The sequence below is a fragment of the Hermetia illucens genome, chromosome 3, assembly GCF_905115235.1.
Source record: "Hermetia illucens chromosome 3, iHerIll2.2.curated.20191125, whole genome shotgun sequence".
Taxonomy (NCBI): domain Eukaryota; kingdom Metazoa; phylum Arthropoda; class Insecta; order Diptera; family Stratiomyidae; genus Hermetia; species Hermetia illucens.
In genome coordinates, this window is record NC_051851.1 from 21,123,853 (window position 1) to 21,139,947 (window position 16,095).

At 44.0% G+C, this 16,095-nt stretch overlaps 1 protein-coding gene across 1 annotated transcript in view; it reads right to left on the minus strand.

Moving 5' to 3' along the window:
- The window catches only part of LOC119650915 (pickpocket protein 19-like), a 29,788-nt gene extending 17,693 nt beyond the window's left edge, over nt 1–12,095 (minus strand). Inside the window, exon 1 of the mRNA XM_038054140.1 lies at nt 12,037–12,095. Coding sequence (XP_037910068.1) covers nt 12,037–12,095 — 59 coding nt within the window. The remainder of the gene's footprint in view (nt 1–12,036) is intronic.
- Between the last annotated feature and the right edge of the window lie 4,000 nt (nt 12,096–16,095).

Consider the following 16,095-nt stretch of genomic DNA (forward strand, 5'->3'; position numbering starts at 1 on the left):
TGTATATAGAGGTAATGTTCCACGCAGCGCTACACTTACCGGGTATGAGGACATGCTGACCGCTCTGGTTCTGGGTGCTATAGGATGTTATCCGAAAAGCATAACAAGGAATGTTAAGGCGTGCGCTCTTGAAGGGAGTAGGCGGACAACGAAGTATTTGCACAGCTAAATGGTCTACTCGTAAATGTCACGACTTCATATCCTTTCAGGTGTCTATTGCGAACTTGAAATGCGTGATCGCGGCTTTAGTTAGTAAAGCTGCTTGGCAAGTCCCTAAAGACTATACTCACGGTGATCGCCAGGCAATCAGCCTGGATGATCGAATCGAACTTGAAAAACACATCTGGCAGAATCTGAGGTGGCTTGCCCGGTTTGACGAGAAAAGCTTTTGAAGGGGACAAGCATTTTGCGGCGCTCAAGTGTACGACCTGAAAAAAAGTCAACGAAATCACCTGATAGGCGACTACTCTCCATTAGGCAACCCAACTGCTGATGCAACAACGAAAAAACTTTGCGAGCCACATGTTCCCAGGCAAGGAGGTTTAAGTAAAGCCTGGAAGCGACAATCGAGAGAAAAAACACTGTCAAGGGCTGCTTAAAAAGGGCCATTCCGGGGAGTAAAAAAACACTGCTTTAAACAATTTTGTGACCATGTCAATATAAACCCTTGAGGGACTGGACCTATTATGTGATAATGAAAAGCCTGTGAAGATGACTTCAGGTGACCGCGCCTCCTGAAAGAGCCAATCTGTTTCCTCTCCACAACACAGTCCAAGGCAAATGGTGGGCGAACTCCACGAATGCGTAATACATCCAGTAGTTGATAAGGAACTGCGGGAGATGCATGGCGGGATCGGCGAAAATAAGACCCTAGATTTGAATGGCATCACTAACAGAGATTTGAAGCTGGCAGTATAGGCTAGGATAGACCTTCTCGCTAACACCTTTCAAACGTGCCTAAAAGAGAAAATATCATATCAACCAAAAGTTGATGTTGCTTCCTAAACGCAAAAAGATAGTCATCAACAACAATTGCTACCCGTCAACGGAAGAAGCAATGACTTGTTGGAGAGGTTCCATCTCGCCTACTCTGCGGCAGATGCATTAAGCATGAAGGTGAATCTGGCAAAAAACGCGATTAGTTCTTGCAGCTTTCACCTCGAATTGAAAGGGCATTGGCTGACGTAGGTGTTTCCCGATATTTAGTGAGTCTAATTGAAAATTACCTGTCAAAGAGGACTCTGTGACTCTCTGGTTCCCCAAAGTTTACGATTATCGGCTTCGCGGATGGTCTGCTTGTGGACGGTTACAACACGGCACTCAGAGAATTTAGAGGTCAATGCGACGAAGAAAACGAGAGTGGAAAATAACCAATGGTAAAAAAAGAACACAATGAAGGTGGAGGTCGATGAACATGCTGTTGTCACAAAGCTGGCTATGAAATATCATGGGGTGATGATTGATGCCAAACTGAGCTTCATGGAAAACCTATAGCAGCTAGTGCCACTGCGGCATTTATAAAATTGTTGCCGAATATTGGCGAGGCACACAACGTTGTCCGACTTTGCTTCTATCCGAACTGTTGGGATCTATTCTGCTTCAAGCGTTTACCACTGATCTTTCTGAACGTTTTTCAGCGCTTTTAGAATAACATCAGATGAGGCAATACTTCTTGCTGGTGACTACTATGAACCCAATCAACATTCTAGCAAAAGAAATGAGTGCGGTCTATCATACAAGACGTATGGTGGAACACACAAAACGTAGGGATGTGGAAGTTGTATGATCTCTGGCAACGAAGAAGAGACAACTCTAGGAATAGTCGCTGGAGGAAAGCAGAAAAGAGCAGAGGTACGAGAGGTACGCTAAACCGCGAAATAATACCCCCGTATGAGATACGGACCTTAAAGTGCTCGGATGGCTCAAGTGGTTAGATCGCTAGACCGTCGTAGCGGAAGGTCACGGTTCAAATCTCAACAGTGGCAGAGAGATTTTCTATAGTGACTAGATGTCGGATTCTAGTCGACTCAACTATGAATCAGTGCCTGAGTCGAATCAGGATAATAGTCTCGGGTGAACGCAATGCTGACCACATTGTCTACTACAGCGTACGTTAGGGCCTTGAATGAAGTGCTCTAACTCACTTCAAGGCCCTGATCCAATTGGATTGTTGCGCCAACGATTACTTGACATGGGAGAAAAATTACCATCTTTGTCGCGGGTACCTTTGTCTTGAACATATAAATATGTATCTTGCTGCTGGAATATGCTTCCCAGGACGTCTCTTCAACCTGACCCATAATGAAAGAAAATATGTCTGGCACAAACATCAACAAGTCTTCGACATATACCACAAAATTAACCCCGCTTCTGCACAGTATCCATAAAATTCCATCCATCGCTATCAACCAAAGCTCTAGAGAGATGGCACCAGACTCCCTCTGCTCACAGACCTGATCAAGTAGCTACTTCGCAGATCAGATCCTGGCTCTTAGCAAGGAAACTATCAGTTACAAATGACACCCCCCCCCCAATCTTATTCTGATTAGAGCCTCCTCATGGCTTTTGCAGTCTGGTTGTTGATTGCTCACTCTCTTTCCAGAAAGGCAGCTAAAGTATATTATTTGCAATATAAAGACGGCTCAACCGAACTAATTACCTCAAGAAGAGCAATCTCTGTGGATATCACTTTCAAGTGACCCAGATGGGATTTGGAGAAGTTCCATGATCATCCTCAGGTGGGCCCTAGAGTCTTCAACACGAAACAGGTGGAGTTGATTGATCGGAAGTACTTTGGAGACTCGTTTCCACGCCCACCCGCTTTGGGTATAAAAAAATCCAGGATATAGCTCCGATAAAATTCTGCAAGCGGATATGCTATTTATAGTACAGGTGATTTAATTTTCAGTGATTCCCGCGATATTTCCAAACGACTGGAGTTGCATAACTTCCAAGCGCAGTTCCGACTCGCATGCCTGCTCGCTGGAGAGGAATTCCCCCCGGACTAGCAAGCGACAGAGCACATCCCCAGCCCATGTGTCTCCTGTGTCAGTTACAAATCAGGTGCAGTTTAACAGATGCCTTCATCGCGGTGGCATCTTTCGGCCATTTATTACAGAGATAATGATAATAGCGGTCAAAGGGTACTATAAGTCTCAGGGCGAAACGTGAATTGGCACCCACGATGGAGTATAGAGAGAAACGTCTGCTGAATCAACAGCAACAGTTCTACTACTAAAACCTATCTCCACCCCCTGCCGCTGCGGCTTTTTTTCTTAACGGGAAGCTGCAGGCGAAGAAGAATGAAGGCGGGGCTCCCGCGCCTAAAAATGAGACAAATTGTACCAACCGGTTCTTCAAGTTGGGAGTTGAGTAGGGCTAACAACCCTTCATGGAAAACAACTTGTTACGAAGCCACGGAAGGAGCCTCGGACTGCATGGAATTTACAACGACGCACCCGGCAACGAAAACGGAACAATAATTTACACATTTTCTTATGGAAAGTGCGCTTCCTGCATAGACCGAATGCTGTCTACCAGCTGACCGGTTTCCTGCTCCAAATTTAAGGCGGATGTCCCAATATAACACCGATGCGCTGAACTGGAACTGGTCTCCTGAAAAAGAGCCACTACACCATATATTACAGTGGCCATCCAGTAAACCATGTGCTCGAAGTAGGTTTCTTAAACAAAAAGGGAAACCTGCTGTTATCGCAAATTTAGAAATGTAAGCCTACATCAACAGCAGTCTAAGGCAAGGTTATGCCATATTATGCACCCTTTTTAACCTGACCCTGAAGAAAGTGATCCGTGATACTGAGATAAATGCAAGAGTCACCATTCTCTTTAAGTTCACACAACTACTGACCTATGCTGACGATATCGGCATCATGGGAAGAACGACCCGAGACAGTGTCTTTATCCAGATCGAGCAGGCGGCGATTAATGCGAGATCTTGGGCTGCACATCAATGAAGGCAAGACAAAATATATGGTAGCAACGTCAACACCAAAAACTAACAACATCAAATCGCACTGATCAAACAAGAGCAATAAAGATAAGAGGTCACAACTTTGAGACCGTTGATAATTTTTTCTACCTAGTGTCAAAAATCACAATCGATAACAGCTACTATGGTGAAATCCGCTCACGTCTATTTCAGCTCACAAAAACTGTTCCGCTCGAACCGTCTCACCATAGGGTCAAAACTGTTACTGTACAAGACTATGATTTTGCCAGTCCTCATGTATTCCTCGGAGACTTCGGTTCTTAACAGAGAAGTATCTTCTGAAGAATTTGGGTAAATGCTTTACGGTTGCTATTTTATGTTGTCCCTAATGAGCGAAAAATTCAAATGCACTGATATCTAATAATCCCAAAGTCAAAAGATGTTATTCCCGCCAATAGAACCCTTCATCCAACAAGCATCTCGTTCATCGTCTGAAGAAAATAGTCCGTTGCAGTATGTAGTACGCGTTCAGCAATTTCGAAGCAGTATATAATATTTGCCTATTACCTGCACCGATTCGCTAAGTATAAATGCATTTGATTGCACGGTAGGCTGCAAAGGTGTATACATAGCATGGCAATGCTAATAACATGTAACGAAGGGGCCAATGCTCATTTTAATTTTCGAAAATAAATATAGAATTGTTAAACGATTGAATAAGATTTAAGGCTGCAGAAGTAAATTTTCAGGCTATGTGGTACTAAAAGGGGAAATGGTGCGTACAATGAAATAGATTTTTCTAGCAACTCGACACAAGACATCCCGGAAGAGTTTCGTCCTAACCTAACAAAAGGAAGCAAAACGCGACAACACCATCATAACACAACTATCCCAATCGCACTTGTCCTTATTTTAGAATAATTATAATTAACAATTTGAATCTAATATTACGGAAAATACCTTTCAAATAATTTCAGATCATTTTCAACCAAATATCTCACACCGTGAATTGAAGACCGAAGAAGATAGATTTTAACAAAAGATCCAATGGCATTTGCCGAATCTTCCTGTACACCAGCTTCATCCTTTTCTCCAAGAACAAGCTTTCTTGTGGAATACGAATGCCTCGAAACGAAATTCTTACTCAGATGGTTGAAGTCCTTCTTGTACAACATTTCGATTCACACTCGAATGGGTCACAAGGAACCTAAGAACTTACAGTTGAAAATGTTAAGATATCGATAATATATAGTATTTCCAAATTTACCCCTTTTCCAAGTGATTGACAAGGATATTATTTAATATCTTGTCGGCTGGATAATGAAAGTTACCATATCAGGTCAGAATTATCTTGCCAGTTTGTCCGTTCCACGGAGAAACTCATTTCCTTTTGAAAGATTTTCGATTGATTGTAATTATCCCTGATAATTATCGACGAAATTGGACGAATCATGACCATGAAAACTACGAAAGTTTCAAGTGTCAAGGATGTTGATGATATTTCTAGAATAAGGGTTGCAACTTGATGGAAAACTAAAGCTATTCAGTTGCTAGTATATAGTGCCTTAAATGACTATTTAAAAAGAAGAAACATTTTACTCGTCAGGCTCTCATCTCGGATAAAGAGCCCTGTAAGCTTCGGATAAAGATGATAGCAATTTATTATGCATAGTTGACTATCAGCCATGATAACTGTCTAGGCGTTGACGTATCGGTGAAAAGCAACTATACTACAACTACAGAAAAAACATTTGCTCTACATTTCCTAGAATATATCTAAAACGAAAACCAAGGCTCCATCAACGAAAAATACACACGCTTTTAACCTCCAGAAATAAAAAAATCCTTTCTCCTAGGCCTAGGCTCTAGAAAACTATCTGGATAGACATACAAAGGACTAGTATGACTCCTATACACTTTTGTTTATAGTTTCCTCTTTCATGTTACATTTCACTTCCAATGAAATTATACCCCCCTTCATTATTACCGTATTATACTTGATGATATTTGGCTTATTTGCTCTCATCAACAGTTGACCTAGCTTTGCAGAAGCCACATTATTGGTTTGATGAGCCACCGATTCTCTCGGAATGGCGAAGTGATATGTCGTAGATTAGTCATTTCGACATTTGCTCCATAGTGTCCCAAAAGCATATAAGTTTATACCACAATGCTTCACCAGGAGGCTTACCAGTGTTAGACAGAAAGGATTTTGTCAACCAAGCCTTGAATATCAGCTAGGTTAAGACCTGTATTGAGTATACTATCGAGTCCCAATACTTTATTGTTTCCCATTCTACTGCAAACCTGAAGCAACTCTTATTTCGTCACCGCAAAAATTGCTAAATCCGAAATCCACAAATAATTTTCTGAAGAAAGTTTGAGGTATGTAATTGACGAATCTCTCGTTCGACGAAAAAATATGGCTAACTTAACGTTTCTGCGATTTACGCATTTTCGCCTCCTCCTCCTCAAACTGGAGCAGTCGGATGCAGAGAACGTGTATATTTCCTCGGCTTACATGGCTCCGCCAGAAGAACTATGACATTTGACGAGCAACATACCAACAAAGAAGGCTAACCTGTTGATAGGCTGCGACGTCAATACAAGTCATACGAGACAGGTGAATCATTCTTTGATTTCATTATTAACAGAAATCGATCGGTGTGTAACAGAGGCAACACACCAACCTTCCATTTTTCCCAGCTCGCAGAGCTGTGACGGTTAAGGGAAGGTCCTAGATAACACCCTACTAACCGAAAATGGGATTCTTAGGGTGGAGAACTGGAAAGTGTCTAACCAGAGATTCTTCTCAGATCATAGTTGGATACTTTTCAGTTCAAATTTCGCCATAAAAGTCTCCAAACCTTTCAGGGACCCCAGAAGTAAGTCTTCTTTTTCTTCAGCCTTTGTCCCGTTCACAAGCGCGGTTGGCTCGTCGTGGTCGATTTCGCCATTTGGCTCTATCGAATGCCTGATCTGGGTGCAATCTCGAAGCTTTTAAATCCCCATCCAGCGTATCAAGCCACCGCTGTTTCGGCGTTCCTTTTGGTCGTTTACCATCGACTTCGATAAAAGCAAGCGATCGCGGCTTTACGGTTTCTTACCTCTTCTCTTAAAACGAATCGACTTCGATGTTCAGACCAATCTTGGCTAGTGAATTCTCGATAGCGCAAATTACGTGACCATACCATCGAAGAAGCCTCTCCCCGCCATATTGATCGCGGATATCCTCATTTTGAATGTAATCAAAACGTGTCACGCCACTAGTCAAACGCAACATATTCGTCTCCATTACCGCAAGACGCCATTGTCTTTTATAATCAGCCAACACTCAGAACCCTAGAGAACGACGGACGGACGACATTGCGTTAAATTTTAGATTTGAGTCGTTCGTTGATACGTCGATCACAAAGAACACCAGTTGTGGAACGCAATTTCATTACACCCTTCCCCATTGGCTGATAGCGTTGACCCGAGGTATTTGAATCGCTCAGTTCTAGGCAGGTTACTGCCGCTGACTATGATTGTACCTGTTTCAAGGGGAGTGGTCGTCAAAAATTTTGTTTTATTCAGATTCAATCTGAGACCGTGTGGCATCATGGAGCGATCCTTCCATTTTTGGACAAATTGCTCGAGATAATTTTTGCTGTATAGTGTATGGGGCGCTGGACGTTGGACGTCCGTAACCCCAACAAAAAGGAATAGTGAGAGAACAATTCAATGATTAGCACCAACAGAAACACGAAACGGTTTTGATATACTCGCCATACTTCAAACTTTACTTTTCGGATCGTGGTAGAGCAATTGAACCCAGCACACGAGTTCTTCTGATACTAAGTGTTGTCGCAGAGCATGCCAGATGAGTTCGTGTGGTACACGGTCAAACGCTTTCTCCAGATCCAGAAATGCAATGTAAAGAGGGCGATGCTTCTCAAGGAGTTTCTCTATGAGTAACCGCGCAACATGTATTGCGTCAGTAGTTCCGCAGTTTTTGACAAATCCGGCTTGGTTCATGGATATTTCAACGATTTCACGAATACGGTTGTCAAGAATGCGTTCAGAAATCTTCATGGTATGGAAAATTAACCGGATCGGACGGTAATTTGAACATTCTGCTGGACCACCTTTCTTTTTCCATATTGGAAAAGTGATACCGTCTTGCCAGCCAGATGGTGTTCTTCCTTCTTGAATAACCCGATTAAAGAATTCACTGAACCAGAGTGTTGGGCCCCAGCTCTTCGTTTTCTAGAGCTCAGATGCGATGTCGTCAGGTCTTGTGGCTCTCCCCGATTTCATTCGTTTTATTGCCTCCTCGACTTCGGTTGCGCTGACAGTTAAGCCCTTTGGTGTTTAACGTAGGTACCTGTCGTGGAAACTTAATCCTACAATCCTCTTCAGACACGGATTGATTTTGTGACCAAAATCAGAAGCCCGCTCAGACAAGCAACAACGGTACCAGTCTATACCAAGTGCATGGCTTAGCATTCATACTGGTGAATGCAAGACCTACCTAAATCTCTACCGAACTAAGGAGTACGGCACCCGTATTGAAACGCAACATCACGCTGAGGCCCGAAGGTCTCTTCTCCCTTGAGCAACACCAACAGCCCCCATGAAGCCCCGCTAGGGGGCTAACCGCAAACAACCGAGCTGTACTCATGTACGACAGGAATCCTCCCGAAGTATAAGAGTGCATATAAGGTTCCCATGGTACCAGTATACCCCTGGTAAGGTTTCGTGATCGAAGCCACTTCAGATGAGTCCCCGTGCAGACTAGGGTCTGATCCCCCTAATTAGGCCTTGGAGCATTCGCCTACTGCATTACGGCCGGCAAGCCAATGCGATGCAGCGTTTCCCAGTGCCACCACGTGGAAGTTCTCCTCGGCCACTTGGTTTTGGTTCAGCCGACAGGATTGCCGCCTCATCTTCCTCCCCGCCAGCTCAGAGCACCAATTGCGCTGACAGATGGAACTGCTGCAAATGTCGGCAATGATTGTGGAAGTGGAGCATGAGCAAATTCTTCAGTTGAAATCTGCTCGAAGTATTCTCGCCATCTATCCGTTGCGGCTTGACGGTTGGTAAGCAAAGTACAGTTCTTGTCTTCTTGTCATTAACGCAACAGAAGTGTTCGATGTAATGTGTGTGTAGTTACGGCTTTTGGCAAGTCGATACAGATCTCTCTCGCCATCCCGAGAGTCCAGTTCATCGTAAAGATTTTAATGGTCCGCCCGGGTGACAGCGACTGCTTTCTTTACTTCCCGGTTGGCTTTCTTCAAAATTTGCCAATTGGCCAGTGTTTTATTGTCGAGAGTCTTTCATTTAGTTCCACGATTCTTCGACATTCGTAATGGTTCGTAATCGCGTAAGTGAGATCATTTCTTCTTTCTTCTCCTTTCACTCTTCACACTGTTTTATCGGTGGCTTAATTCACAAGACGGCAATCAATGGCCGATGTTGAAATGCGATGGTCTCATAGGTAACGGTTTTGCAATCAGTGACGTTTTACTGTTCCCACTATAAAATATAGGAAGATGAGGTCATGGGTGTCCGCCATATTGAGTGTGTGGGCTACCAAAATAGAGAAGTTTATAGCCACACGGCTAAGAAGGCCTGTATAGCGTTTCAAGTCTCTAAGAAAACCTTTGCAAAGAAATGAGGTCTCCGGCCGAGGATGGTTCTCTGGATGTCCAATCCTAATGTACGACTCTATTGTATGGTGGTAGGCTTTGAACAAAAAGTGCAATAAATCGAAGCTTAATAGGATTCAAAGAACCGCTTGTGCAGGTGCTACCGAGGTTCTACAATCCCGCCCAGCAGATGCTCTCAATGCACTCCTGCATCTCCTCCCGCTTGACCTCCATATCAAATACATTGTAGCGTACAGTGTTGTCAGACTACGTGAGCCCGGATAATGGACAGCGAAGCCCTACGGCGATTGTAACATCCTAGATGAAATACTTCGGGAAATCTGGGAATTCCCCATGGACTACGCCACACGCAAGCTGAACTTCACGAAAAGCTTTGCTGTGTACTTTCCAACCAGGGCAAAGTGGAAGACCGGCGGCGTGTTACAAGGTTATGACACAGTATTCTTTACCGATGGATCAAAGGTGGTCTGTGGAGTCGGTGTGGGCGTTTTCTCGAATTCACACAGAGTATATGGTGTCTCGGAATTCACCAGTGTATTCCAAACAAGAGTACTGGCAATGCTGGAAGCCTGTCGATGGCTGAGGAATGATCCGCTTCCCAAGCCCATCATAGCCATTCTTACCGACAGCCAAACGGCCATTTAGGCCTTGTACTCAGCGATGACATCCTCCAGGGTGGTGGGGCAGTGCGGAAACACGCTGAACAGTCTGGGCGGCATGCGCAAGATCGCGCTCCTCTGGATTCCCGGTCGTAGGAACATAAAGAGGGAATGAGCAGCCTAACGGATTGGCTAGACGGGCCTCTGCTCATGGAAGTCTCTTCGGCGAGCACAGTCGATGTCTCGTTGGCGACTGTCAAATGCAGAATCTACTCACGGTACTTAACAACTGCGAACTTCAGATGACGTGCCAAGTCAAAGAAACTTTGGCCCGCATATAACAAAACCCGATCACGAGAACTTCGGTGCCAGAAGCGAGCATATGCCTACAGGATTACGACGATGTCCCCCACTCACCACAGGGGACCATGTCGCCAGGTCCAGCATACCCTACAATTCGCATTGCCGAAGCTGCGGAGAAGATTGCCCAACTCTAGCTAGAATCAGGCTACGGACACTGGGTAAATCATTCTTTAGGGACCTCAGAATGATTTCAAGCTGCAGGGTGGAGGAGTTGCTTTCCTTTCCCTGCTCTCATAACAGTTGTCACGGTGTTAGGAGTTTGTGGCACCAAAACAACGCCTACGTTCTTAGGCCACCGTTTAAGTAACGTCCCATGGTCGCTCTCCAGATCCAGTGGCGCAAATGCAGGGAGATTTTAAACCAATATATGAACTTTGAAAGAGTTTTGTATACTTACACCCCAGGATCCCGGGGCGAAAACAGGCCTTCATTCCGATTTCTAATTTCCAATTGAATTCGAACAATAACCGATGATTTCAGGACATCTATTTGTACCTTCTGCCTCTTTAATGAAAAACTTAGAATTCTTCAAACCATGTCCTACCAGAATTATCTCAATGTGATGCCATTTAACGGATAGCAATGGCACCTTTATTCATTAATAATGTGGCAGCACATAAATGGGTGTTTAAAATTTACCATTTTGTGAACTTTCCTTTCATGAAAGCGCCATTCCTCCATCATTCTATATTTACACTTTAATAATCAAGTAACCATCAATAATTTCCATCTTACTCGAATCCTTGCGAAAGTAATAAAAAATCCCCCCCCCCCTTAAAATCGCTGCTGGACGTCTTCAGATTCTAACTTCAATAGACAATAAATAACTTTCATCTTGAACCCAAGCACCTTATTCAAAAATCATTAAAACACGAATTTTCAATTATTATCTTCACACACAAGCCTATTTTCCTTTTATATATAAGGACACAGGCTTATGAATATCCCATCCATATTTCAACCCGTACCATAGTCAGCCTAATAGCGAGAGTCGTATCCTATTATCGTCAAGTGAAATTAAATTTCCGCGACGAAATTTTAACCGCCTGCCTTCTGGAAAATATCCTTTTTCTTACAAGTCCTTGTTTCTTATCCACTTCCCATTCTTGGGGCCTCTTAAATTCTGCTGCACTAAAATTAAGGCTCGAGTCCCTTTCAATATACCATAAAATTTGACCTTGGAATTTAGTGCCTAGGATCATTACACAGGACATTATTCATTCAATAACTGTATTGAACTCCGACGGAGGCATGTGTACGTAATAAGGAAGAACGTGGTGAAATCCGGGAGAGGATGGATCGAATTTTGTAGATTTTTAATCCCAGTTTTAATGAGTAGGCAGAGTCGTGATTGTTTGATAATCAATGCGGGAGAGCTTCTTATTTAATCTGAGGAAAACTCAGATTGCAAGTCAAACAAAACGCGCTTCAAAAGGATACCGAACCAAAACAAACCGTTTCGAAAGGTACTTACTCCAAAAGATTACTCTTGGGAATTGTGGTACAGTCTGTACCCATACATTCACGGACCATTATCCTCTCCGACCTCCCTCACCTGCTCAACCTACCAACAAGGACCAGCAAAAAGAAAGAAACCACCAAAAAATGGTCGCATTGCCTGCGGTAAATAAGACATTTATCTATTTTTTTCTAGGAACGCGCCCGGCCCTAGTTCTTCCCATGTTTTTCCCTACGCCTATCTACCGAGTAACCTCAAGCAATGCGATTATTCGGTTTAGTATAGGCAATAGAGTAGACACGAAAAACGTCCTTTATGTGTCACCCCACGTTCCATAAGTACCAATTTAGATGTTTTACTTATCTCTAATGGGCTTGTGGATGCTTTCCCGACGAAATTTATATCATACTTCCCCCAAGTGCCAGTGGCTTCCACATTTCTCGGCGCAGTCCTCCAAAGCATATTATGATGGCTTGAAAGGAACCTTATAGATTATCCTCTTGTGTAAGTGATAATTTATTTTACCAACGCTGAAAATTGAATTTTCCGAGACATTCAGTCATAAAAATTACTTCATCGTTAGCAGAGGGAATAACATAGCTGAACGGCGAATTCTCTGGCCGTGGAAATATGCTGTGTCTAGGACGGCTTTTCAGGACGCTTTGTAATTTATGTGGATGCATTGTGGCCTCCGTGATATTTCAGTGAGGAATGCATCGCATGTAGGCTTTCTTAACACTTCATCCACCAACAATCGCTCTCAAATCAATTTCAGTTCAACACAGCTTCATGCCACTCGTTCCGGAATACTCGATCACGGACGGCATCCTCTTTCATCTTTAGTCCTTTCTGGAACGTCCACCAAAAGCACGCCTGATTGTTTTTTCAAGATTCCAATTTCACTGGCACAGACATTTCTTTCAGCCCCGAGTCCCTCTGTGGAGGAATTAGTTGGAGGTTGGCATTCAATTAATTCCTAATGGTTTTTTATAGGGATTTCTATTCAATTAAAAAACCACTATCTCTGGTAACAACACACTAAAAACGAATGAAGTTTAACCGGTCCCTGACAAACATTCACCCACATCCTTACAGCATCCGTTGCAGTTTGACTATACAGAGTGAACCTAATTGGGTTTTACATGCCAATAGCTGCGGGGAAAATAAATTTAGAAATGGCAGGATGTCGACTAGAAAGGAATATTTACATAGGGAAAATGGTTTCTGTATGGGAAAATAAAACAGGAAGCAATATATTTTCATTTTTCCGGGAAATAATAATCAGGACGAGGAAGCTTTTAGCTTTCAGGAATAGATTGTCGTTTTCAAAGTGTATTTCATTGCATTTTCCTACATATGCTGTATTCCCTCGAAGTATCGATTGATTTACCATTAAGGAGGGGGTCAAGCAATGCACTTCAGGATAAACTAACGCGGAATATAGCTCCCTGAAGCCAACCTATCTCCCTATGAGGGTGAGATGTCTCTCATCTAGGGCGATATGTGGCTTTCCAGGGGCTAAGCCTAAGATCGTTAGTGAGTAGTGGTAGCCATACCCTATGCAAGGTGACCCTACTATTAACAAAACGCTACGGATCTAGACTGGGGAGTCGAAAAACACCTCCCCCAATTCAGAGTCTCATGCGAGCCGCGCCCATTGGATAGTTTAGAGTCGGGAGTAAGTAACTATATTCGAACGGAACCTCACTAATATCTGGCCGCCTCAGTGAGTAGGTTTGACTTTACCGTGCTAAGGGGACTATGGCAGGGCAGACCTCCTAACATCCATGCTCGTGGGAATCAATTGAGCACCCGTATTGAAACCAAAAAACTACAACCAAACAAGTGGTACCCCGTATCGCCCACAAACTGGTTAACCAGGAGTAGATACATTCTACGAAATACTGACAGCCAGATGATTACACGCATGAAGGGAGAATTTGGGAAGTCAAACAGTGGATCCAAGGTCAACATTTGTATACTGCGAGGACAGCAACCAAAGACAGGTCTGAAAGAAGGCCCGAAACAAGAAGAGGCCCTTAAGAAGGCTCAGGATATATAGGATATCTTTATCGAAGCCAAAAAAGTGAGCAACGGCGGAGATTAGCCCGCATGAAGAGAATGCTCAAAAAATATCTAAACCTGAACCCAAGAGGAGAGAAAATCCGGGCAAGTTCCCAAGGGCATTCGAGTAGACATACTGCCTAAAATGTTTCCTTAGCAAATACTCACTCATGGAGAGCAGGAAACTATCGAAGACCATGTCGTCAGGCAGATGTGCAAGAGATGGATTGAGAAACTCATGTTCGCCGGGATATGCTTTCGACCAGGTCATATACTAGTGGACTGCGCGACGGAAGACACTACAGAGTAGCTTAGGACCATTGTCCCTAAATTGCCAGGCTTGGAAGAAGCAGAACTGTCAACATCTGCTGGGGATTATATACCAGGAGCAGACATGGTGACAACAATTTTTCTCCCGAAAGCCGCAACAGTAGCAACGGAGGATCTCATCGCTCAGAATGAGGATCTCCATACGCGATTATGGAGAGTCCTCAGAAGCAAGGTGGAGGGCAAGGGTAGATTCCTCACAATAGAAATAAATGACCGATCCCTGGAGACAATCAAAAGTCGGAGTTGCCATATCAGCTATCGATTTGGCAACATACCTGTGCACGTGGACAGGGAAACGCCTAGGAAAGACACCTCGGAGGGGTGAAAAGCATTCCGAAGTCCCCGAAGAACTCTCGAAAACCATAGAGACGGAAAGGACAGGATCAGCCAGGGAAGTAGACCTGCTGTCCAGTGAAGAGCAGAAGCTGGATGACGGAGACCTAGGACTAGGGCATAGGGTGGACAGCAACGCTCAGAAAAGCGCCATGCCGGAGGAGGAGGGCGATATTGCGACAGTGGAGAAGAGCTCCAAACAATAACAGAGCCAATTGCAGCACTAAAATAGCTCAAATAAACATCCACCATGTGAAAGTTGCTTCTGCGATAATCGCAATGCAAGTTCCAAGGAGAATATTGCAATAGTGCTGGCTCAGGGGCCTAGGTGCAACGGGAGCAAATTCGCGGTATGCCAGGAGGAAGCATAAAGTAATTTGCAATTCCTCTTGTGAAAAACCAAGAACTTGCATGATTCTTAAGCTTAATTTAGAATACATATGTCTTTCAGAGTTCTTGAGCGGTGGCCTTGTGGCTATCCAAGTCTCATTGGAAACCAGGAGGAGCACTCAAGAGAGAGTCGTGGCATCGGGATACTTCCCAGTAGACGACATCCGGGTTCCACTGGAGCTAGTCGCTAAACTGGAGAAGTGCTTTGAGAAGCGGGCGTTACCACCTCTCCTCGGCCGAGATGCCAACGCCCATCACGAAGTCTGGCGAAGCACCGACACCATTCGAAGAGGTGAGGTGCGGTAGTTAGAAATATACAACATAGGGAACACTCGAAAATTTGTGACCAACACTAGACAGGAGGTACAAGGCATAACTCTAGGAAACGCTCTAATGTCTAATCCCTTTATGTCTGATCACAAAATAGTCAGACTCGACACTAAGGCCAACTCCGAAATAAAAAGAATAATAAGGACTCCCAGGAGAATGGATTGGGATCCTATGCAACGCATCTGAATAACAACATGGCTTACCTTCAAGGGAGCGCTGACATCACGAACAAACTGAAACTAGAAACACTGGTGGGAAACCTCAACGCAGTCGTCATTGAAGCACGTGAGGACAACTCTCCGGATGAGACAGTTAAATCATCAAGGGATGTGCCATGGTGGAACACGAAACTAACCAGAATGAGAACAGAGGTACGAAAACTCTTCAACCGGGCAAAACAAACCGGGTACACAGAAGCAATCAGGCTTTACAAGGTTGTAGCCAAAGACGGGCCAATATCCTCTGTCTGTTTGAAGAAGGAAGATAGGATATTTACCGAAAATGAGGAGAATTACAAGAGAGGGTCCTACTCTACGGCGGCAGGCAACAACATTCTGCCAGACACCCCAGAGGATTTGGAAACTAGCAAAGGAGGTATGCTCAGAAACTAGGGTAACTCCTGGACGT